Here is a 25,779-nt window from a genome sequence, read left to right as displayed (position 1 = left end):
AATTTAAAATAATTAATAATAAAAAAAAAGTATAAAGAAATAGTAAAAAGTATGTATATATATATATAATATAAATTATAGGTTGAAATATAACTTTGATATAAGTATAATTTAATATCTTTTATCAATGTAATAAGTTAAAAACGAAACATATCCTTGAACTTCTTAGAATTTTGTATTATTCTTTCTTGACATTTCGTTGTAAATAAAGTTATAGAATAACATTTTACAAAATAAGACGAATATCGCAGTAGCTTAAGGATTTACAATCATTTGATAGCATAAGGTTTTGGCATAAAAAATGAATATTCATATGAGCATAAACACTGCTTGATGCATTGTACGTCAAATATCCTACTTTTGCATTCATTCTGATAAAGTAATAACGAACTGTTTCACACATTCCAGGATAATATAATCATAGAAAACAGTATAATACAAGTACATACTATCTACAGGATGGCAGAAGAAAATTTTTGAAGAATGTTCATCATTCTCTATTGGAATGAGGCTTGTTTTGTGTTGTAATAGGGAACATGTATATCTAGGTGCCATAAATTCTTCAAAAAGTAGTTGGACAGAGTGGTCATATATAATATTGAAATTCAAATTTTCTTCAGAAGCTAAGTCATTTATCATTTTCACAAAAAGATTCTGTTTAGTCCCATTTGCATTGGTCTGTCTGTAAAGGTAAAATTCTTAAAAAGTATAAATAAATAAAGTTTTTAATGAAATTTTCCAATATCTTTCATCAATGTGTTCCTTGGTGTTGCCTGTGCATTTCTTTTGTCGAACGAGAATATAATATATATGTATATATATATATATTTATGTACAAATTATATTAAGAGTTAGAAAGACTAGTAGTTTTACGCTAACTTACTTAATACACTTATACAACAAGTCATTGATGCAGTGTTTCTGCATTAGAAATGGGAAAACTTAAGAATTGTTTCTGTGTTTTATGTTTAAAGACTGAGAATCTATTTAAGGCGATTTTTTTCACCTCTGTTTCCTGGTCATCGAGTGAAATACACATAAAGCTCTGACAGTTCCTGCATCGAGAAGATTAAAAATTTTATCAGAGAAAGTTTGTTAAGCTTGGCAACATTTTGCTTGGAAAATGGAGGACCTATCTATATCACATCAATACAGATATCAATTATTACTTTGATTAGTTATAAACTTATTAGACTTGTTATATATCATTACCGAACTGCAATGACTTAATAATAGTTCTTTACTTTCTGACAGTCAGAGGGACGACAGGTTATAGCAGTACGTGACATAAAATTACAATGTCTTTTCGTTCTCCATTTAAAAAGTAATTAAAAATACTATTAACGTATCTTTATATGATAATTTTATAATAAAAAGATTTTTACAATAAAACAGGACAATATTGTACACGTTTGTGCATAGGCAGTTTAACAATTGTACTTTGTGTAACTAAATCTTATTAATTAAAAAGTATATAACTGAATTAGTATTTTAGGAGAGAGTATAAACAAATGTCACAGCTTTTGATTATTTTTTGGTTCACGTACCGTAAACCTATGCATCGTAACCATCTTTAATTTTCTTCGATAGTAAACAATCATGATTATAATTTCACGCAATTCACTAACTAATTAACTTCATGGTTAAACGCACATATTGTTATTCCCTAAGTTTACAATATCTATCTACTGTAACGATCATTAAGATTTTCATTCGTAACTACTTATGTATATATGTATATATATGTATAATAACAACAACGACGATGACAATAATGATGGTTATGATTATGATGTTATAATGAATGATGATAAATAGTAATAAACAACTTCACCATTATTAATTTTCATTCATGTTCTACGCATTGCATACTATCTGTTTTAATGGAATGTCTATTTCGATTTTCATTAAAGTTCAAAGGAAACTACATCTGATATTGAGTATACATACATACATTTTTATCAGCGCTACATACATATGTGTACTTATATACATATACATATGTATACGTCTCATAGCCATTATTATTCCTTATTTTCAACCTAAAAATAAAATTCAATCGCTTTGCGTTGTACATACATACATATGTATGTATTTACATACGTATTCGTAACGTCGTCGACGGAGATAAAAAATTTGATTTATTAAGGCGGATGCAGAAACGAATTTGATGGGGATGACGAATGGTAAGAATGACTAACTGAGTGAAGATAAATATTATCCTGCCGAATTCTTTAAAAAATTGTAAGTTTCTTAACTATGAGCAAATATCATTACATTTCAATCAATTTACGTGTCACTTTAAGTGTCTAATTTTATAGCGGTGAACTTTTCTACCAGTCTTTTTTTCCTTCTCCATACCTAGGCATTTTAATTATTAAAATCGTCATATTGAACCCTGTGTTTGACTGTATCTTGTTTTTAACAACATTTGTGTATATGGCACAAATGGATATATGTAGAGCTCACATAACTACTATGTGTATACATTGTATTTCTTCCACGCGGACGCGTAAATTGCGGGGAAGACTTTAGTTAATTAATAGTTTTATTCTCCTTTCGTTATTTAAACCCTGTCATAAAATTTCATCTTGCTTTACTATCTTGCCAATCTTAAATTTGTATTCTGTTCCAATGAATATAGTATACGATAGTTATCAATTATTATGACAACAGCATTGAAATTATCAGCAATTGATGTAGAAATCGCTGTCGTTGTAATTGTTTTTATAATTGTTTTAATTTGCAAATATTGCAAATCGTGGTTAATTTTGCAAAATTCACTTGCCCAGAATTACGATTGGTAAGAAGAGTTCCAGTTTTTGGCAATTCTGAAACGTGGAAGTCAATCATCGCTGTTGCTGCTAATGTTGTAAGGAAAGACTGTCAATATGGTAGTATTCGATGATCTTATGTTAACCGCTGGTATCACGGACGGTCCACTCGTTTCTGCTGCATGCTAAAGTCTCCACAAGCTTGATCTTCGTGCTCCTGATCCAGATCCTGTCGTGCATACACGATAAATATTATTAAATTGAATCTATAATTAATATCCTACGTTTAGAGAAGTTATCAAACGTACTACATCTACGCCTTTAAGGATCATACGCATGATTAATGCCGGGCTTGTTACTAAACACTACGGACTAAACTGGTTTGAATTATTCTTGTAATCAGTTTAGGAAAAATCAATTAATCGTATAAATATTAGTGGAGAACGCAATGGTACCGGCTTGTTTAACGACATCCTCCTTTATCTATGATTGTACCGACCAGCATGAGAAATGGCCACCATCTCTATGGGCAGGGAACCTCTTCGTTTGACGAGTGGTTCAGGAATAGAGTCCTTTTTTCCAAGTTCCCTCTTCCATTTAAGCCATGTGCCATTATCGTTTCCATCTGTTGATCCTCCAGAAAACATTTCCGGTCCTCCGGAACTTCTCCTCCTCAAAATCTTTTTCCGATTACGAGGCTTACCATTTATACTACTCCTATTGAACATATCACGGCGTAATTCAGATATGTCTGCTGGCACTGAACCTCGCCGCGGAGACGGCATGCTAGGGCCGGTGCTATCGATTAGTCTTGTTATTCCGTTATTGTTGCTACTTCCGGTATTGTTATTATTATTGTTATTATTTATTGGGAGATTTTCTCGTTCATCTGAAAACATGCAATTTTAGTAAGAAATACTAGTTAAGTCACACTTGCAACGGAACAAGTTAGGATGTCTTGTACATACTGGTTAAAGATAAAATATTGCCAAGAAGATTTCCAAGAGCAGTTTCTTGTGGAAGACTGGCTCTCCTAGGTGTTGCAACATTACCCTCCCGAGGTCCTAAGGCTAATCTATTGACACCTCCACCTAAAATACGTATCATTAGATTATTAATTATATTTCTTAATTGTTCAATTGTTCAATTGTTCAATTGTTCAATTGTTATGTACTCATTGTATACATGTAGATTATTCACCTGTAGGGTTTCTGCAATTAATTGCTCTTACCTTGATGCCTGGTAATGTCGGCGGGTACAGACCCACGTCTGGAAGTATGATCAACTCTAGATGGTATAGGTGGCATTGCGATGTCATCTAATCTTGATAGCAAACCAACTGGAGCAGATCCACGCCTTCTAGCCCATGACTGACAGAGTGCAAAATGCAATCAATCATTTTATACGTATTTTATTAACATCTTATATATATGTACGTATAACCCGTTTTCATTGTGTTCGAACACCGTTGAAACATTCTGTGTATAGTAAATAAAATTGTAAAGAACTGATGATTATACCTGACTACCCTTTCGAGACAAAGGAATCCCTTTAGGATCTTCTACCGTCCGTGGATCAACGTTTTCCTTCATCTGTACATCGTGGCTCAATTTGGCAATCTTAGAGGTCTTTTCTTTCATAGGTTCCGAGTCACGTTTGCTGCCAGTAGAAACGACTTCGTTATTCGAATCACCACCACCACCACCACCGCCGATACTTCGTCGCGGTTCACTACCACTATCGCTGGACGACGACACGCTTTGCACGAGAGGCGGTGAATCCGGTGGGCTTCCGATGAAGAACACCTTATGAGTACTAAGCTCGGAGGTCACTGGTATTGCGGTAAATCGTCTACCCCCGCTATCAGTCATTTTTATTGTCTTAGTTTCTGGCACAGGAGTTGAGTATCTTCGTAATTCAGAGTCGATGCTGCACTTTATTCTCGTAACCTGCATCGAACTGCACTGATCCGACTTGAACGCCACTGTAGTCCGTTGATTCTCGCCTACCGGTTTATCATCATCTAATTTCACTTTCGAAACGAAGACGGAAGTAGTAGTACCATCCGTCTTGGAGACTGTTTCAGTAGCACGACTCTCTTTCTCTTCGGTGGAACCGGTCAAAGACGCATAGAAACTCTGCGTGAAATCGATTCCTTGAGCAGAAGAGGGTCGCCTTTTGCCAGTTTTAAGGCTGGCGTCTTCGACGCGGATAGTTTGCACCGAATGACGTCTCAAATGATCGCCACTCGAAGGAGGCTCCATCTTCTGCTTAAACAATTCTGGAATCGCGGACCCGTATTTCTTTCCTGGTACCTCAATCTCTTTCGTTATCTTTACGCTAGTCTTTACTTGTGACGAGGTTCCCTCGAACTTTGGCGGTGTACCACAACGACCATCCGAGCAAGATTTCTCCTTGGCAGAGCAGGACGACGAGCTAGAGCTGTCTCCCTCTAGCAAGATCTGAGAGTAGCATTGCGCCATTTCCGCGGTGGCAGACAGATATCTCATTCTGACGTATTGCTGCAGGGGAGGGAAGGTTTGTTGCCTGGTTAACTGCTTCGATTGTGTACCTCCTTTCTGACCGTCTGGCTGCAAGACTGTACTTAGCCTCGACGCTTCAGCGCTATTTGTGATGCTAGCTATACTCGGTTCTGGTAGAAGACTCTCAGCACTGACAGGTCTCTCACCGGTATTGGCGTTCGGTGAGAGTTCCTGGCCTATGCTGCTCTTGGACGATAGCAACGATAACGAGCTGGGATCCAGGAAGCTTTGCTCCTCCAACTTTAGCAACAGATTCGTTTTTGATTTACTCTGCTCAGTGGGCAGACTTTCGCGTCTGGCTGCGGTTCGCGGCAGCAACGTTAAGGGCTTCGATACGCTCAGCGGCACCGAATGACGTCTTCCCACGCGTTCCAAGCCAACTCGCGCCGGTAGGCTTTGCATCCGGGAAGACTGAACGTACGCAGCCGGTATCAGCAAGTCGATGCTTCCTGCTGCGTCCTCGTCCGCGACCGGATCATCCACAGAGCTAACCGCGTCTTCCGCTTCCTCCAGCTCGGATATCTCCGTTTCCGTTTCCTCCGCGGTTTCCTGCAGATTCAAGGCTTCCCATTTCTTCTGATTAGCGCGTAGATGGTCCATCAACGTTACGCTTAATCCGTCGCCGAGGAAACGATGCCATTCCTCGTACAGAGGCGTCACGACGAACTTGAGGAATCCAACTTGTATCTTTGGTATGCTAGTGGTATGCCGATCGCATAACGGCGTTACTGGAAGGTTCAATCGACGCTCGTAATCGCCCTGCCGAAAGAATTCTTCGCATACTTTGTACGACCATTTCCTTGAAATATCCCACGGTCTGCACGGGTTCGATATATCTGCACATTTCAGAGCTATTTGCAAAATGAAGTGCCGATCGTCCGGTCGCTTCATTTCTAGGAGATTTTCATCCAAATAGTGCTGCGAACATTCCATAAGAAAACGATTACATATTTTAAGATACCGATCATTTTAAGAATGTGTTTTCCTATTTCTTTCTAAAAGTTTTTAAAATTTTTTTAGATTCAAAAGGATCTCGAAAGGACAGAAAAGGGCTTACTTATTGTTAGTTCCATTCATACTGGTGTGGCGGCATTTCGTTTCGGTACATCCGCGTCTGCTAAGTTGAGACTTACTTAGGAAGGAATGTCAAGAGTAGCTTCCACTTCCAGATCGTACCCACTAAGTCTAGTGTATTATTGGCTAGAAACTAATTAGCTAGGTGTGCGCGGAGGAGGATACGCGGACGCGGACAGTACATTACGAAGCACTCTTGTGCACTTGGACTGATTGCCAGCTAATTGCTACCAAAGACCTTCACCTTGAATCGAACGAGAAATTCCTGTTGCCTCGTGATGTCCGTGGCCAAAATCAACGAGCTGATGTGTCGTTGAAGTTCAGGTCTCACGTTAGCAGGCAATTGATCCGAGACGCCGCTTTCTAACAGACAGCCGATCGCAGATCTCCAATGATGATTCTCAAGAACCGACGTGTTCTGAAAGGAATTCAATGTCACCATTCAATGTCGAGTTGTTGTTCCGTTTGCACACGGTATCGAATCGGAAACTACGTCTCGAAGATGATCGACTCACTTGATAGAGAGCAGCCAAATGATTGCTCGTGGCAACCAGAAACGGTTGATTGACGCCCGGATGATCCAGATCATGCGTCACCGCGGCTATCAGTGCAGCCATGATCTCCAAGTTGGTTAAGTGTGTTCTAATCTATAAATGTATGAAACGTTGAACGAGGTGAGCTCCTTCTAATTCGAAAAAGAACGAATTTAGTCGAACCATTAGGACGTTAACAAAACTGACTTGGGTCGACAGCATTTTAAAAATAATAAAACCTGATAGAAATGAATATTTGATGGGTGTTACGAGTAACAATAGGATACTGTTATTCACCTTTTCCTCTTGGAGGAAGCAATGCATCGCCTGAGTAACATCTGTGGCGTGTATACTGTTGTGGTAAGGATTTGTACTGTGATAACCTTCCTCGATGAAGGCTGTAATCAAACGAGACGATTAAAGAGCATTGCTCTGTGTGCCTTAGAATATTTCGAAAGTTTAAGTAAAGATTCAGCCACGACAATCATGATCAAAGGTACATATTAGAAGATAAGATTCTAGAGACGTTTATGGTTTATAATTCATATAATTCATATAATTCATATGGCTGAAGGTGTAAACGACTTCCGGATGCGTGATACTTATCACGTATGCTTTTATACTTATAGACCGGTCACTAATAAGATGTAAGCGAAAGTTCGGTCCCAAGCATTTATAGGGTTGACAGGATTTACTGATACTGTGAGATTAATAACTTACCAAATAATTTCCATACCGTTACCACGTCTAGATTAAAGTGTTGCAGTAGCCCGTACCAGTGAAAAAGATGCACGCATAACACCGGTAGGGAACGTCCTGGAAATGAAATGCAATAAAAAAGCGATAAATAAGTTAGAAATAGAAAAGAAGTTAGAATTGATCTTGCGGGCCTCATGCGGCAAAACTGAGAAACTGAGAAACTTCGGACTATGTATCCAAAATGCCAAGCATTCTATAATAATATGTAAGCCGGCATTAAATATAATTAAATATAATGCCGGCTTTTCATCATCAAGTGTCCATCAAGTGTGCCGGTAGTTCTAGTGTTAAAAAGAGCGAAGTGAATATTTAACGTTTAAATGAAACAATAGTAATAATTAATGTACATAATAATAATAATAAACGAGATAACGATAAACCCGTAAGATCTTTTCAAGCGAAAAAAATTTGAATACCTAATGAAAGAAAAAAAGTTAAGGGTAGGAATCCTCTCCATCTTCCTTTTGTTTTTATTTCTACTAAATTTCGCCCCGAACATGGCGATGTCTTCTAAAATTCAAATAACACGCCGACGCGCGACGCGACGAGGGACGCTTAGCATTGTCCGCATGAATTTTTATCAGGGATGCATCATGGAATTAATGGCACGCCAGTCAGAGAAAGACGTTGCTGATTTACATAAATATCACACTTTTCTCAGTCGTAAACCAACGCGGGCGGAATAAATCAAGTAGAAGCTGAATATCGGACCGCGATTTTCCGAGATTTCTCACTGTACGATACGAGTAAAGTACATCGTGTTCGATGTTTGAACAGCATTTTCCTTTCGTTAGCTTAAACGTGCTCCACGTCTCTGGCTAGGAAAGGGGTAGGTAAATGGAACTATATAAATGTATTTAGATTGTAATAAAGTGTTGTATAATATTCTAGATGGAACAACAGGGAATCATAATATTTCAGGACAGGGGTTAACAAACTTCTTTTATAAAGGGTCAGGATATTGAATATTTTTAGGCTTTGCGGGCCAAAAGGGTGAAAGTGAAATTATTACGCAGACAGAAATAAAGAACGTTATGACAAATTTTTATGGAGATAAACTTTAATATTTTTTTATTTAAACATGTTATGATATTTTAGAACCATAAAAATTATTTTTAACTCTTGTTGACCCTGGTTGTAAAATATTATAATTAATTTTCTTTCTGATGCTGAATAAATGTTAACGAACAAGAGTATTTTTAGTCTGTGTTGTAGATTATTATAATCAGAATACCTAATTACAATAATTTAAGTATGAATAGATATGAAAATGGAATATTACAACGTTCCAGAGTATCGTAATTAATTGATGTTAACACTTAATCTTTTCGACAATAACGACTGTTGAAAAAAAATATAATTAATTAATAACCTTTTGATTATTACAAATTCACATATAACTCAAATGAATGAATTCAAGTTAGATGTATTTCAATTAAGAGTAAATTGAAAAGAAAGGTTACCCCTTTTAATCTTTAGTCATTATTTTAATTATAAGGTAATTAGTATGTGTATCCGTTTTATTTATGACCGGTGGATAATGTGTTAAAATATAGGTAAATGTACATGCTAATCGAAATAGAAATAGAAATAGAAATAGAAATAAATTATAAAATTGATGCATTTGTAGTCAAGTTTGAATATTAAAAAAAAATATTTGGTCATTTTTTCATATTTTATATTTATTCTAAATTTTACTACACAGTGTAGAATTAAAGAAAAAAAAAGCATTAGGTATACATCACACTATTAGCTGGTGTTTGTCATGGCAATTTAGATATCGCGATATAACCGCAAAAATAGCATGATTTTTTACATAGTTGCTTACCTCCCGTCACTGTTTCCAGCGTGAATGCATTAAATCGCCAGTTTCCGGCCTTTTGTAACACGCACTGCAACAAATCACCAACGCACAATAGATCAGCATCAGTGAAATGGACGGTTTCGTTGTGCGCGGAAAGGGTCGAAACGTGTCCCCCGAGCACAATGGCATTTTCTAATGGAACAACCGTGTTCATTTCTCGAGAATACAGTAAATCGTTAAGGACCCGAAACGTGGTCTTGTTAATTCAATCCCTTCGTGTCATTTCTGCGTGTAAATGATCGGTGAACAGCATATGTTTACTTGGACAACGATCGATCGATCGCGTTAAAACGCGAATAAAATACAGTTTTACTATATACCCTAACCATGATGTTTTATGGAGCTTTTCAATTTTCCGCATGAGGCCCTCAGCTTAAAGTTTTCAATTAAACCTTATACATACATATGTATAGTTTGCAATTTGTAGTATTTTTATGTCACCAAACTGTGTCCGACTTTCGATGTCTCCATTTATTATGCAATAATCTAATAATATCTATACCATAATTAGAATTCTTTCATAAGTTCCTATAGATTTATTTCAACTGAGCAATTAAGCTTTTCATCGTTTTATAGAGTTATGTACTAATTTAACGTTTAGCTAACTTTTCTTACGAGTGTACTTGGAGCTCGTATAGAAATATGTATACATACTTATTGGAGTAGGTCTCTGCGCGAGGATTTGCCAGAACTCTGCTGGTACATTTCCTTTTACTATAATTTTGCGAACGCTACATTCCTTTTTATAATTTTGCAATTTATATTTTTGCATAGAGAAAGTCTGCGAAATCTGCAAGCAAAACGCGTATCAGTACGTTTCTGACTGTCTTGGCACAATCTACCAAGACAGTCAATATATGTATACATATATGTATATTGAAATAATATTTCCTAAACTAAAGCTCGTTCCAAAAAATCTCTCCTCTTGAAACAAAGTATTACGAGTTTGTAAACGGCCAGTTTATCCTTTAATTTTAAATCTTCCTTTTCTTAATTTTAATAATCATCATTTTTATAATTTTATATTATCTATTTAAGATTTGTAACTGATACTTTTTTTTTCAATTACAAACAATATTATGTACAAACAATTATGTAGAAATATAATATTTCAAAGAATAATGAGATATCTAATTATAATTATAAATTTAAATTTATTGTACCTGAATTGGAATTTTAGAAAAATGAAATGATTATCGGTGCGAACTGTGTTTGTTGAACTTCCCGTGTCAATAAACTCGAAAGAAAAAAGAAAAAAGAAAAAAGAAAAAAGAAACAAGCTAGGGAGTTCTTTTGTTAATGACCAGCTGGTGTGTGCACCCGTCTTAATTATTATATGGTAATATTTCTTGAGTTACGTTCGGTGAAATTCGCGCGAACCAACGAACGTGTGTAAATTTGCTTTTATATAAACACAATTAGTGGCTCACACACAGAAATGTGCGCACAGGTCACATATGCGTATAGGTCAGAATCATTTCTGATCAGTAATGTCGTATTAGCACTTAACCGGTTAAATCGCTCAAAGGTTGTGATCGTTTGACCGCTATCATCGGTTTTCCACCTCAATTACCTAACGGTTTAAGTCCCTTAAACGCTTCGGATTTTATCGACCCAAACACACCTGCTGATTTTAATCAACTGATTTTTTTTTTACGTCAGTTTAATAAATTGCATAATATACTATGGAAAATTTATTGGGAAATTTTAATAGGCGTTCTAATTTCTAAGAAGTTCAAGATAATCCTGAAAAATCTTTTTACTAATAAAAAGGAACGGAATTTTTAACGATTCTAACGATCACCCTGACGATGAGTATCATTTTTATTCAATATAACGCAACGTTTCGATCATTTTTATGAAAAATTTTACATCCCTCCCTCGAGTCTCATGACGAGAGGCGGCTTTCAGAAAATGCTTTTTCCCAAGAACGTGTGCGCAAAGTTTATATCAGACGATTGGTAGCTCACCTGAACCAGGCCGTGGAAAATATCGTCCAAAATACCAGGCTCTTGAGTTAAGGATCTCGTGGTAAGCCTCTTACGACGTCTTTTATGCATCGTCAGGAATCGACCGGTAGGCCTAGGTCTCGAGTGACCGATATCCAAACTTTCCAGCAGGATTCGGTCCACCTCTGACAAACGTCTCGACGCTGCTTCCGGTTTTCCTTCATCCCGAATCTCTGTTATAGTTGCTGACACACCAGACGTTGGCAGTGCGGCGCTTTCTGTTAAAAAAACTTATATGTATATTACTGCTTGAAAAATGGCTGTAGCATCGGAAGATATTTTCAATTGGCAATATAAAAAAATTCGAGTGGAGGGCTACTCGGTTAACCAGTAATATTAAGAGTTTACTCTATTAAGTTCAATTTTTAATTTTCTTCTCTCTTTCTCTATTTCTAGCGAGAACAGCCCGAGCTTAATCGAATAAAAATTAAATTGAATATATACTAGGTATATTGTACATAATATGTATATCATTTTTTGAAAATGCCGAAATATTATTTCGAACAAAATTATATAGCTGTTAAGCCACTTGATCTGTAACAACCTAATAGAAACTAAAAGGCCATTAATCGTAAGTGTTTCATACGTCGCGTCGCTTGTGTCACGCTCCAGCATTTGCATAAAAAGAAAGGCTGTAATCATATAATCATATACGTGCACGTACGCATCATAATGTCGAATAATACGTTGTCGCAACGACGTACTCTAGAAATTGTGTAACAGAAATTATTAGCAGGCAAGATGATCTCTCGTGTTGCAACCAAGTCATTTGACAATGCTTTCTAGCCAACGCGCAACGCTTCGTTACGCAAACGTGCCTAATTGTCAGGGAGAGTTCGTGGTTATTTGTTTAGGCACTAAGAGTGCATTTCGAGATAAAAAAAATCAACTTTTTGGATATAAGATAAATTTTCAAAAAAATTTAGAAAAGAAAGAGAAAAGAAAGAATCCATATATGTACATTTTTTTCTCTTTTTTCTTTTATACATATTGTATAATAACATCCATGTATTTCATAAATTTTCCTTTAAATCAAGACCAGTAAAGTAAATTGTTTATTAAAAAATTAATTCGCAACATTCAAAGAAAGAAAAGTTTATGGTTACAATAAAAATAATATTAAAACGAAGTTAGCTTAAAATGATTGTAATTCCTTACTCGATAGTTATCTTCTCTCTACACCAATAATATAATTGAGCAGCCTAATTACAGACAAACGCTCGAACCTTTTACAATTAGAGCAACTACTAACGAGGCTGAAATTCATTAGCAGATCGTAAATGTGTTTTATGAATCTTGTTAACCATCGTTAATTTCCATTTGTATTTTTTTCCATTCTACAAGTATCGAGTGCGTAATTATTGCATTAGCGTGAAAAAAATCATTACCTATCTTTTAATATCTTACGATTAGTTAAACCGCTTCTAACTGTAAGGTGTTGGAACTATTATTTTTTTGCAAACTAAAATACCTACTATATTTTTAAATTTTTTTAATTGTTTTAATTCATTTGCACCAATTTAATGTGAATTGAATTAAAATAGCGTATTCTTATTTATCTTCTAATAGCAATGTCGAAAGAAACGCAATAATTTATAATGTGATACCATATGTGATTATTAATAGAATATAAATTTAATTCGCAACGAGTAGAAATAGAACGCGAGTCCTGCAACTCTTCCTCTCCCTTATTTTATTATCTCTTTCTCTCTCTTTCTCATTCTCACTCTTATTCTCTGGTGACGCGTTCACGCATCGTGGTTGTCTAATTAACCTAATTGCGGTCGTGCGTGTTATCAGTCGAAGAAAACGGCAGACGGCAGACTTTATATTAATACATAGCGCGTACGTTTCAGCGAGGTTATCGCTTTTAGTTTCCTTTCTCTGTTCGTTTGTTTTCTACTTATCGTTAGATTCCAGCATAGCTCAGGCATTGTCTTCCTGGTATGTATGTATGTATGTATGTATGTATGTATGTATGTATACGCAATAACAATGTTTATAACCGTACTCTGTTGTAAGTTTGTTTAATAAAACCCTGACTGAGTCACTCCAAAAGTAACTTCTTATTTAAATTTAAATTTAAATTTAAATTTAAATAATTATTATTATTACAGGACAACAGCTCTTTTCACGTTAAATTTTATTATTATTTTGCAAAATAATCGATAAGGATTCCCATTTCTTTTTCTCAAAAATTTAAATATGAATAAGATAAATTTTATTCCATAGAGCATGATGAACATTTGAGGCTCAGTTTCTTTTTATTGTAGGTACATGTGTAGGCACATATGTACATTGTATTTTTTAAGCCTTCAAGGTTGTTCTAATTATTCTAAATGAAGCTTAGAATTTTTCTTATGTAACGATGCAATAAAGGTATTGAATAACCTATGATAACATCATCTTAAGTTTATACAATCTTATTATTTGTGAGAATCTCGTGAATAATGCCGTGCAATATCTATGACGTTCACTCACGTTAAAGGTACTTACAATTAGTTTATGAGAATCCTTCTTTTATTCACATTACTAGTTACAGAATTTTAACAGAATTTTTTAACAAACTTTAACGTGATAAGCAATTAGAAAACCTTTATTTATTAAATATAACAAAAATTTATTAATTTCATTTGAATTTAACAACAATAAAATTTAATAGTAAACTTCCCAAGTAAGATTGAAAATTTTTTATTTAAATAATTTAAATAATTTAAATTAGTTTATACTCTGTTAGAAATTGTTTGCATGTTTTTAATTAAATGTTCGGGTTTATAAGATTACTTCCGATGAAAAACATCAAATTTCTTTCTACACAAACTGTAATGCCATATGAAAGAAAGCATGAAGTTTCATTAAAAAAGTTTCAAGCAATTTCATCATTTCAAAACCTTCATCCACAATTCTGAAACCTCTTTATTCATAACAGGAATAAGAAATTTTATTGAAAATTTCTAACACTGTTGGGCGTTATTCATTTATAAAATCACTGACGATGAATGTAAGTGATTTTTATCCTACCTTAACTGAAAGTTTGCAAAATTTTCGTTCGACGAAATATAACGAGAGTCTATCGTAGTACTTATTATGCGAAGATATCAGTATTGTACCTTTCATTTTAAGTCAGAGAAATAATTTGACAAAATAGTTGGCAAAAATGGAGTTTCCTTCGTTTACCTCGAACGTCCTCAATTATACGATAATAATGATTTATAATTAGAAATGAAATGAGAATTTGAAATCAGACTGCAAGAGAGGCTTATTTGGTAGATTTCTCGGAAGAAAATCTACAGAGAAGATAGAATGGTAGAAGCTAATTTAATTTATTTTCCAATAAGACAGGGATCCAAAGCATTGTGATTGAATCGTTGTAGGACGACGGATTCTTTATATCTTACCCTATCAGTGAAAAGCCTATCCAAATCCTTTGATATAAACGCTACAGAGCATCTGGGTTAACTGGAGGAAATCAATAGAGGAACCCAGCGTTTGTAGTAAAGAACTGGTAAAAAAATATTTATTAAACTAACAGTACAAAATTGCTTTTGATATGAATTTTGATCATGTATTTTTTAGAATCTTCTCTAATCAGCACAATTACCCTATTTAATTCTTAACTGGTACCTTCAAGTCTTGGAGTACTCTACCATATATGTATGTACATATAATCTGATGAAAGCTGTTTTCGGAGAATTAGAAGGTATCGGGGAATCGTTTAAGTGGAACCCTGCCAATTGGTCAATTGTCATCCAAACTTATAAAACGTATAGAATTGTATTAAAGTAAAATTAAATATCTCCATTACAGAATTAATAAACACGATTATTTTTAAACTCATTTACAAGTGTTTTCAATATTTTGTCGAATCTGTATGCAGGATTGTTAACATTTAAAAATGAAATTTCTTCGCTAAATGAGAAGATAAATTCGTTACGATGAACGGTACCTACATAGAACAGTTATTCATCGGACATGCAAACAACGAATCAATCGGACATTCAAATTTTTATTGACGTTCAGGAAGCGTAAAATACGTCATACATCGCGTTCTTCTCCATAGCCGCTTCCTCTACCAAACTTCCTCTTCTGAACCGGAAGTTTTATTACTTTGCTTTATTACAATCGTGTCTATAATTCTTCTATTTTCTATCTTTTTTTCAGGAAACTAAACTAAAGTTCACATTTACACAAAGTGCAATTAAATAAAGTTTAAAGTAAACTGAACTTTAACTGACTATGGTTAGTCACATGGTTAGAGAGATATGAAAAATTTAAAAAAAATGAACTGATTAATAGTTGCACTCACCGGAAAGACGGACGAATACAGCATTCTGTTCCCCGCTGTCCACCGTTATCTCTGCGCTTCTCCTCTGTAATGATAAAAAATATTATCGATTAAACACACATCATTTCATAATTTATTATTTCTATAGGTAAACGGTCTGTAACATAAATATAATTCTAGTAATTAATTTAGTTGTACTAGCTCGATTTTGTAATTTTAGCTTTGAAACCCTGTAGAATAAAATCGTTTTATCTGTACGTCCACGTAAGTATACTTCTCCTAAATTCTCTCAGAATTGTATGAATTCTTTTCATACTATTTCATTGCTACTTCGCTAGAGGTACATAGGTAGTTACACTAGTGTTACTCCTATAAACCTTTAATGTAAAAAAATTGATAAATGATTTACAAAATGATGTAAAGACAGTTATCTGAACTGGTTCTGTATCAGAGGATACGGGTTTAGTTACCTACCAGCGTCAATGAGGTGAAGGAAAAAGGGGGCAGGTTGAAAGGGTCGTGTGAAATTTAGTCGGGAAGCGATCCCCGCCGAGCTGGCAGCGTTCGACAATTCGAACTTGCTGGCAGACTTTTCATTGGTGCATTGCCAATCGCGAAATGGAACGACCTGGATTCGAATTCGCCTCCCTCCCCCAGGTGTAACGATTAAGCTGCTTCGTGATAGGCCTACCTAATATTCAAAGAATCCGCGAAGGAACGACTGGATGCCAGAATTCGTGAACGTCCAGGCCAGCCGACCTGGAGGAAAAATTCTTTACCACCACTTTCATCACCTTCTAATTGTAATCACCTGTATATTTCAGAATACAAGAATACACTGAATAACAAGAGTGCAATATGTTTTCGAATATTGGGGGGAACTAATTTAATTAATTAATTAATTAATTACGAACAACGTTGTATCTACGGGATCAGTCACATCTGATCGTGAAATCCAACCACGGTACCCACAGCATTTGTTTACTTTAAGCCGCGAGATTTACAGTCTCAATATTTTCCCTCTGTGCTTGCAAAACGATTGTATGTACATTCGTTTAATTCGATGCATTATACGTAGGTATATCATACTGTCACGAATAGAATAATAAATTTTAAGCTAGTCATATCTGTTCGTGACCGTCCATGAAAATTTGCTTCGGAGCCAATCTTTGAATTATCATCATCGTACATCCCCCCCTAGGAGGATCCTCCTAGTGTGAAGCTTTCAAAAAATTCAATTTCTTTCCTTCATTTTAATTAAATAGAGAAATTGATGATATTGCAGATCTTGAAACGAAGCACGCAGATAAAAATACAAGTATTATTTATGATAATGACGAAATGTTAATGACGAAAGTTAAGAAGACCTTTAACGTTAAAGTTGAAGAAATTATAAAACCAATTTCTACATTACTAGAGCGATGTTTAGGTGGGAATATGCAAAATAATAATGAAAGTTTTAATGGCTTACTATGGTACTTCGCTTCGAAGCTCCGATACTTGCTCCAATAAAAATTACAGACATTGCTGGTTAGTTGGCAGTAACGATTTTTAATGAAGATTATTAATGAAAACTTGTGAAACGATAGAGATAATAACCCATGTTGGAAGTAAAACAATTTTGCCGATAAACGAGAGGAGAAGATAATAGAGGTTGTTGAAAAGAGACGTAAATAGGCATTAAAGAAGATACAGATGGTTAGTAAGAGGACAAATGCTGCTTTGCAAGGGTTGTACGAAGAAGAGAATGGTGTATTATACGTTTTTTCAATAATCAATTAACTGCAAGTATGAACTTTTCCCTCGTATGTACTTTTACATGTAGATAGTATGAACTGTCAATGTGTGGACTTTTTTGTTGTACTCTTACCTTCGAAGGTAAGACTTTTGAAAGAAACTTTGAAATTTTAGAATGCTACCTAATTATATCAACCTAATTACGTCAAAGACTATATCAGTTCCAATTTGGTTAATTTATTAAAGCAGCATTATCCAGAAAATAAAGAAAACCTGACAACCTGACAAAATTTTACACCGTACGTATCGATCGCGTTCGTTGAATTATTGACGTTATTCGATAAAATTATTTCATCGGCCAGTATGCGGTTAACTGCAGTCAATTCTCATTTAACAGATAATTACCATGAAAATAATGGGGTATTTCGTTCGATGTTACAAACCGCGCTAGAATAATGGCGACACTTGAACGCTATGCATGATAATACCGGCTCCGAGCATGACATTAATATTCATATTTTAATTAAGCGCAATAATTGCTGGTAATCAATTGTTTTAGCGTGTCCAGTTGTTCCGAGTGCAGTCAACAATTTTCCATGCAACTGCGAATCCATTTTGATGGATTGGACTGGCTATGGTTGAAATTTTCAATCGTTACACATAATTCTTGCATATTTTTGCAACAAATTATTCACAAACTATATGTTTTTCTCTGCTTACAAATAGAAACCCGTGGCTGCAGTCCCTGATGATACATGTGGAAGTGCCTTGATGGAAACGATCATTTCCATAAATGTAGTACATACATAGTTGAACAATTAAAAGTGACAATTTTAAATGTACATATTTGTACTATTGTAAATAGAACTGTGAGGAATATCGTAAGCTCTGTTGTAATAAGAATCAAAAAGGTATATCAGACTTGTTGTCTACATAATTGTACATACTTGTTCCAGACTTTTAGCTGTAAATCAGCGTAACAGTAAAACGGCTAAGATTAATTCCGGATTAACCGCGGTTACGAAACCGGACCAGTGGCCATTAAGATCGATGAACGATCCACAGAAACGGTCATCGTCGTTGAAAACGGTTAATCGGGCGTGATTTATCATCTACGCGATGCAACCGAAAACGTAAGCCGTTCTCACGCCAGCTTCACGGAATATTGATTCTTGTCTTTCCCACTGTATACATATGTACCAGACCATATTGAACTTGACTTTAAGATCTCTCACGTCTAGTCTTCGAGGAAATTCAACAGCTGCTCTTGTAATCCATAAACGCGTTAGAAAAAGACTGTAAAGAATGTAAAGAACAGAGTTTCAAATTGTCCTCTAATGATTTTTCATTTTCGAAAGGATTTTTGCACCAACTATTTATTGTAATAAGACGGGTGATCCAATGGTAAATCGATCACTTTTTTCACGTCAACATCGAGGATTCTATTCTAAAAAGAGATACATATACATATCATAGTACACGTGAAATTAAGGAAAGGGTGTTAATTAAGTTATCAATTTGTCGATTTGTCGATTTCGAATTTGTTGAAAAACCAGCCTTTGAAATTTTCAATTTTTCCAATTTCCTCTTTTATTTAGAAAGAATTAGCCTGTTGAATAATAATTTTTTTAACTTCAAAAATGAACTTTGGATACCAATACGAAGAGCTGTAAATTAAGAAGATATTTAAATATCCAAATAAATAGCCTCCAGACATGAAAAGCTGTCTTAAGTCTGGTGCACACACATCCCATCGAGTCGGTTCTGTGGATCGAACTGGTCGGAATGTATACACCAACCTTAAGGCGGCTCCTCATGTCTGGAAGTTGTTTATTTGGATTTTCAAGCATCTTCTTCCTGTTTTGATGCACATACCTATCTAATTTAAATGCCGAAAAGCAGAAACTAAAACAAGTACTAATCTACGATTTCACTTCTGCATAATCTTCTCTGGGTCATCGCTTATCAATGAAAAGTTTATTTAAACACGTCAACGGTTAAATAAAATTAAATTAAACTATTGTAAGCTGTAAATTATTGAATATCAACAAATAGTTCTGATTTGAAATAGCGATGCGTGCAAGGAAGCATTTTCGCCTCCCCTTCTTGTACTCGTATATTGATTTACAGTATTCCATCTATTGTGCTTTGAAAAACATTATGTCTTGTCATTCTTGTCATTCTTGTCATTCTTATCATCGGTAAATAGCCGTATTTTATGGGAAAGATTGAAGAACTTGAAACCACCGTGAGTTTACTTTAAGACCTCGCTACCCTTACGTTAGTTTCACCAATCTCTCGTTTCCAAGTATGTAACCCTATTTCGGTGCCGTGACACGACAGTCACGGCTGCTTAACGCAATTGCTGCGAACCTTTTGAAAGCAACCGTTCTCCCTTTAACCCCTCCTCACCCACACCTTCTGTCTACCATACTCCTCACTTCTTCATCCCCCAAACCCCAATCACCCCGTCCATTGCACTCCTTTCGCGGCCCTGAATGCTTCAGGACACGCGGGACGCCCCGGACGCCCCGGACGACCTGGAAGGAACTCAGTCCCGTGACGTCACGAAACCTAGGGTCACCGCGTTGAAATTCAGGTCGACTCGTTCTATCTCGTTCTATCTCGTTCTTTCCGCTATGTTACTCCGTCTCTCTCTTCCTTCTCCACTTTACATGCACTCGAACGTTTCTATCAAGCGTCAAGGATAAAAAAAAGAGAGAGAGAGGAGTAACCCTTTATCTTGTTTATCTTGTTTATCTTACATGATACATTATGTAATACAATTATTGATTATATCTTGGTCACAAGACGAGTTTTAATAGATAGTATTCTCTAATGTTTTAAACGATTTCTAATCAGATTTTAAAACGCTTCTTTGTAAATGCGGAACGAACATTTCAGGATCCATCGAGTGACACCCTTGGACTTTGAATATCACTTTTAAGGCACGAGGGATGCCATTCAGGCGAGTATAATGAATTCAGTTGAGTTGTTGCGACGTACATACATACATATACGCTATGTAGCTACATATACCAATACGGTGAGTAAAATAAGATGCGGATCAGCATTCAGGGGGATCGATTTCACGGGGTGAGGAACGTAAACATTCATGCCGACCCAAATGCTGCCTTTGGCGAACAAAATTTAATAGTATGTATCGTGAAATTATTACGCAACGATTAAACTGCCCTTATTAGGTATTTATTATGTACATAAATATTTACTATAAATAATTCAATCCATAATTTACTAAAAGTTCTAAAGTAAATATTTTACTATAAAATTGTGTTTTATAAAAATATAGAAACTTCGATGAGATAATGTGTTAACCCTTCAACAGCGGAATCTGGGTCAATCGAGACGCAAACTTATAAAACGCAGAGAAAGAAATTAATCAAAAGTTAAATGTATAATTTTTAAACAGAAGAGTTTCATATATTGGAAGAATAACTTTTAGAGAAACAGCATAAAATTTAATAAAAAATGAAAATAATATGCAATACAAAATTTAATTGAAATCGCGTCGGGAGGGTTAAAATTGATAAGAAACACATCATTGAAACATAGGAAGAAAAGATTTGAAATTTCTTAAAATTCTCTACGAAATATACCTATGTACCTAATCTGACATTAAATTTGCCATATAAAAAAGTGTTAAAAATTTGTATGTATCATTTATGATGAGAATTATAACACGTTCTTTAGTAAATTCCGGAGAAAAAAAATAAGCAGCCTCATTATTCAAACAAACATCTCGAAACGAGCAGTTTAAGATTGCTCTTGCAGAGAGGTAAATGAAAAGTAACTGCATCATTTAAACATCATAATGTCAGCGAAAATCTCGTTGTATCCTCGTCTCGTTCGCTAAGTACACAAAATTAAATCGACACGAGCATTTATAAAACGTGTAAGTATCACACCGCTGCGCTGTCGAGCATGTACATACATACATACATCAGTGTCCCTTTCTCCTAAAGACTGTTTATTTTCATAAGCGATGCAGATTTTTCTTTCTTCATTCAAAAAATACCGTTGCAACCAAAATACATTAATATGTTTGCTGCGGCACCGAGGTCAGACTAAAATAAACTTTTATGACAAGAGAAATTTCCTATACGTAACACCTGTGTGTCATTTTATATTTTCTATTTTATAATATCTACATATATTGACCGGATCAAATATCATATGATAGTCAATTTAAAAAAACAAAGACAAATACAGATAAACCGTTGTCAAAAGAGAGGGTATAAAAGAGTTTACTTGGAAAATTTGTTTCATATTTAATAAAAATTAAAAAAAAAATAGTATTGTGTACAGTGTACACCATCCAGCTATCCGCAGAAGAACGCCTTTTACGAAGAATCGTTTACCACGTACAAATATTGATATTTTGTAGCATACCCACAATTTGTATATTTTAACGTTATATTTATTTAATACATTGATACTCTATTGGTTAAAATTATTTTCTACCAGATGTAACTAACTATAAAACTATAGTTCGCACTGAATTGATTTTCTATTTGTGCATTTTCTAGCATCAATAAACCGCATTTATTTCAATCATAACCATATGTATGTATATGTATATGTATGTACCTTGAAATATTCATTCCGGTCACTACATTCTTTACATTTAATTTTTCAAAAATAAGAGAGCAATTTATAAATTTTCATCAAGTCAAGTCAAGTCAAGATCTGGCAAATCTCGTGGCAGCGCCTGAAGCATCAAAATCTTGTATGCACCGTGTCAGTTATTTGTGCCAACTTCGTGTAAATAATCTGGCAGAAGAGATTTTATTCAAGCCAAGCTTATTAAGTTGCATTCAAATTTCTATTCACACCTAACGATCTACTTGTACCAATTCCATTACATAAGCTAATTATGTAAATTGCATAACTCTGTAAACGCAGATTTATGTTATAACACATTCTCAAAGTATTTTCAATGATTTTAGCCAGCCTATAGAATTAACATTTAATTAACACGTTGAATGCCATGGGAGTCATCGATGACCAGTGGTGACCAGTGGTGCAAATTACACATGCCTGAATAATTTCACATAATATTGTTATCGCACAAATAATGTAAAATACCATAGCAAATAGAAAGATTGAGAAATTTGAAATTCGAAAATGAGAAAATTAACTATTCATACTCTTAATAATTATACCTTCAATAATTCAATAGGTCTGAAGGTTCGAATTATTATATATGAAAAACCCTGTAATCGATGTGCGAGGGTTAATTATGAAAGTTAGAAATAAATGATTGATTAAGACTTATCGTAATTGACTGACAATGAATGAGGAAAAAGATAAAATGCTCCTGTTACTTGATTGATAAAGAAAGACGAGAGCCAAACGAAAAGAGCAACATCATCGCGTTGCTAGCAGTCAGCACTAATTGTCTTGGCATTCTGTAACTACATTCTGCTATTTTCAAAACATCGCATCGTAGCGATCCGGTGTTGAACGAAAATGTCGTTTCCGATCGTGTAGGCTGCGCACTCATTGTAACTCGATAATAACATCACGTTGCACGCGCGATCTATCTATTTCTATTCTAATTAAGTTTCCTAATAATCGCTGTTTACGAAACGCTTTCTGCTGTTCCTCTTCGAATATATTATTATGTATCTATATCGAACGAAATGTATTTCAAAATCATAATACCGGTTTAACTAACGATATACATAATCTGAAAACATAGTAGATGAGTGTAATGAGCGAGTGTCGTTCACCGGCATGCCAGTGGGATTATAGTCTGTTTAACGGGTTGAGTCAGTGAGGTAAACAAACGCACGTGATTGAGACAGGAGCGTATTCACAACCTGCAGATACAATATAACGATCTAACGACTGTTTAAAAATCATTAAACATGTATAAGGTGTTAACAATTAGTAACAGTGTGTTCCGGAAAATTCACCAATTAAAATTGATGATATGTATAATATTTATAGTTTCTGATTAGTTTTACATAAGAAATTTTTAAAAATGCATATATTTTTATTACAATTTTATATGAATTATTCCACTGATTGATAACACTCGATTGTTGCACACTGATATGTAAAAAATGTGCTATAATTTTCAAATACTATTAAGTTATAAGATTGATATGACATTGTTTATACATCTGCAAACGGTAAGTAAGTTGTTAAAATTTATTAATTTAAGATACCAATCAATTTTATCAGGGCAAAAATTAGCTTCACTGCAAATGCTATTTATACAGTTGAAATTACAACTGTATAGATGTAATGTAGATGTTAGTGATAATTTGGCAAACTCCTGACAGACGTACATATGTTAAGTTGATAGAAAATTCCAAATGTAATCTTAACTAATCATTTCTACTATTCCCTTTGGTCCTAAGTGTCTTGTATTAGTTAAATAAATTTTACTAAAATAAATTCAAATTGAAGGTGAATTAAATCGTTTATTGATCCGAATGGAACGTAATATGTAAGAGATATGGTTGACGTCGAAAATTTTTAACCTGTATTATCTGCATTCAACGCAAAACGATATCTTTTGAATATCGATACTCATCGCAAGCATCTGTTTCGCAAATGAACATTTAAACGCAGAGAACATTTAAACAAGTACGATACCTATGTACTATGTATGTACAATACATACTCGTGAATTATTTGCGTCATGTTATAAATATACTATAATACATTTCACTTCTGGGAGAATGCATTTATTCTACATGTTTTTTCTCCCGTTAAAATCCACCCGTATTCCACCCACCCATCCAGCCATTTAATATTAAATGCTTCGAATGCTACGATGCAATTTTCCACAAAATTCCACAAAATTCCACAAAATTCGCAATTTTTGTTATTCAGCATTTCCAACAATCGTAGATTTTTAGTTGAAAAATATCCAACAATATCCAACAATATAAATTTGTATTTAAGCAAATTATAGTGCAGTATTTAGGATATCTTATAGAAGAAATATTATTTTTCTTTATTTATTGTCACAAGAAGTGGATGAAATGAAGTGGAATTTTCTAGATTTTTAGCCACTAGGCACCCACCTTAACTCTACTTACAATTAGTCGCTCCAATTACTATATTCGATGAAACACATTTATAACAATTGTTAATGATCATATCACAGCGAAATCTTAATAAAAATGTCTATTCAATTCAAATAATTGCATTTTGGATGATATTTTTACAATTGATTTTATGTTTGCGAATTTTCCTCGCGAGGTCCCGCCAATGTTCAGCTAACAACTTTATTTATTAACTACGGTTTGTGTGTTCAAATGCTCCTTGTTACCAGTGTAAACAGACAGTTCTGTTGACGCCGAGTGTACTTTGAGAAAAATTCTCTTTTCATTGCTTTTCAATATAAATCTTTTATGAGAACGGTAACAAGGGTAAGAGAGTTTGCTCTGTTATTTAAGTTGATGGATGAAGAATGATATAGTGACTACATACTACATTTCATACTACATATGTATAATTACTATAATCAGATTTTATTTATACTCAGACAATTAAGAAGAGCTCGAAGGCCGTCGTTATAAGCTTTATCAATAAATATTGAATTAAATTTCTTTACTGTTGCCCTTTACTGATCTTAATATTCCATGTCAGTTTAGATATACATACAACATACAACATAAGCTGCTTTTACGGCGTCAATTATTTGGCAATGAATTTTTCTTCGATACCAGGCTACATTGAAAATGTTACTCATCGTCCCTAACTATAGCGTGTTTATGCGAGGAACATACACGCGACACATCGCCCAGACCAGATATGTAGTCTGTCTGAACATAAACTTTTCAACCGGTATATTTTCGTCAGCAGGGGAATTTGCGTACACTGACACGTTTCGTTGAAATTCTTTCAGCCGATAAAAAAACGCAAAGATAAACCACGACTTTCTCTACAGACATATATCGTCATCGTTCATGTTCAAACTTACACTATGACATCACATTTTAAATCCATTTTTTCGAAAAAACAAAATAACACACGATAGAGTAGCTATTTAAAAGAATAAGGAAATATAATATTTATGAAAATTTTTTTTATTATTTCAATAATTCCAAATAATCAGTCATTGGCGTAATTAGGTAGGACCCAAGGTGGGTCTGACCCCCTAAAAAGTGTAGGCTTGTACCCTCATCATTTTAAAAGATTCTAAAATTCTAGAATCTGAA

At 34.5% G+C, this 25,779-nt stretch overlaps 1 protein-coding gene across 7 annotated transcripts in view; it reads right to left on the bottom strand.

Moving 5' to 3' along the window:
* Positions 1-101: 101 nt before the first annotated feature.
* The window catches only part of LOC114873146, a 54,294-nt gene continuing 28,616 nt past the window's right edge, over positions 102-25,779 (bottom strand). For 4 of the 7 annotated variants that reach the window (XM_029181156.2, XM_029181154.2, XM_029181152.2 and 1 more), the window contains 12 exons: positions 15,863-15,926; positions 11,518-11,774; positions 9,512-9,575; positions 7,645-7,740; positions 7,222-7,322; positions 6,907-7,038; positions 6,636-6,809; positions 4,295-6,235; positions 4,006-4,144; positions 3,743-3,865; positions 3,274-3,663; positions 102-3,003 (listed from right to left, as the gene is read on the bottom strand). In XM_029181156.2, the coding sequence (XP_029036989.2) occupies positions 2,960-3,003; positions 3,274-3,663; positions 3,743-3,865; positions 4,006-4,144; positions 4,295-6,235; positions 6,636-6,809; positions 6,907-7,038; positions 7,222-7,322; positions 7,645-7,740; positions 9,512-9,575; positions 11,518-11,774; positions 15,863-15,926 (3,525 nt within the window). In that variant the 3' untranslated portion in view covers positions 102-2,959. Of the gene's footprint in view, positions 3,004-3,229; positions 3,664-3,742; positions 3,866-4,005; positions 4,145-4,294; positions 6,236-6,635; positions 6,810-6,906; positions 7,039-7,221; positions 7,323-7,644; positions 7,741-9,511; positions 9,576-11,517; positions 11,775-15,862; positions 15,927-25,779 lie in introns of all 7 variants that reach the window. The other 3 variants (XM_046286126.1, XM_046286127.1, XM_046286128.1) reach the window with 3 other exon arrangements.

The sequence above is a fragment of the Osmia bicornis genome, chromosome 6 (genome assembly GCF_907164935.1).
Source record: "Osmia bicornis bicornis chromosome 6, iOsmBic2.1, whole genome shotgun sequence".
NCBI lineage: Eukaryota > Metazoa > Arthropoda > Insecta > Hymenoptera > Megachilidae > Osmia > Osmia bicornis.
Note: the sequence above shows the minus strand (reverse complement) of the source record. Positions and strands in the feature narration are given on the sequence as shown.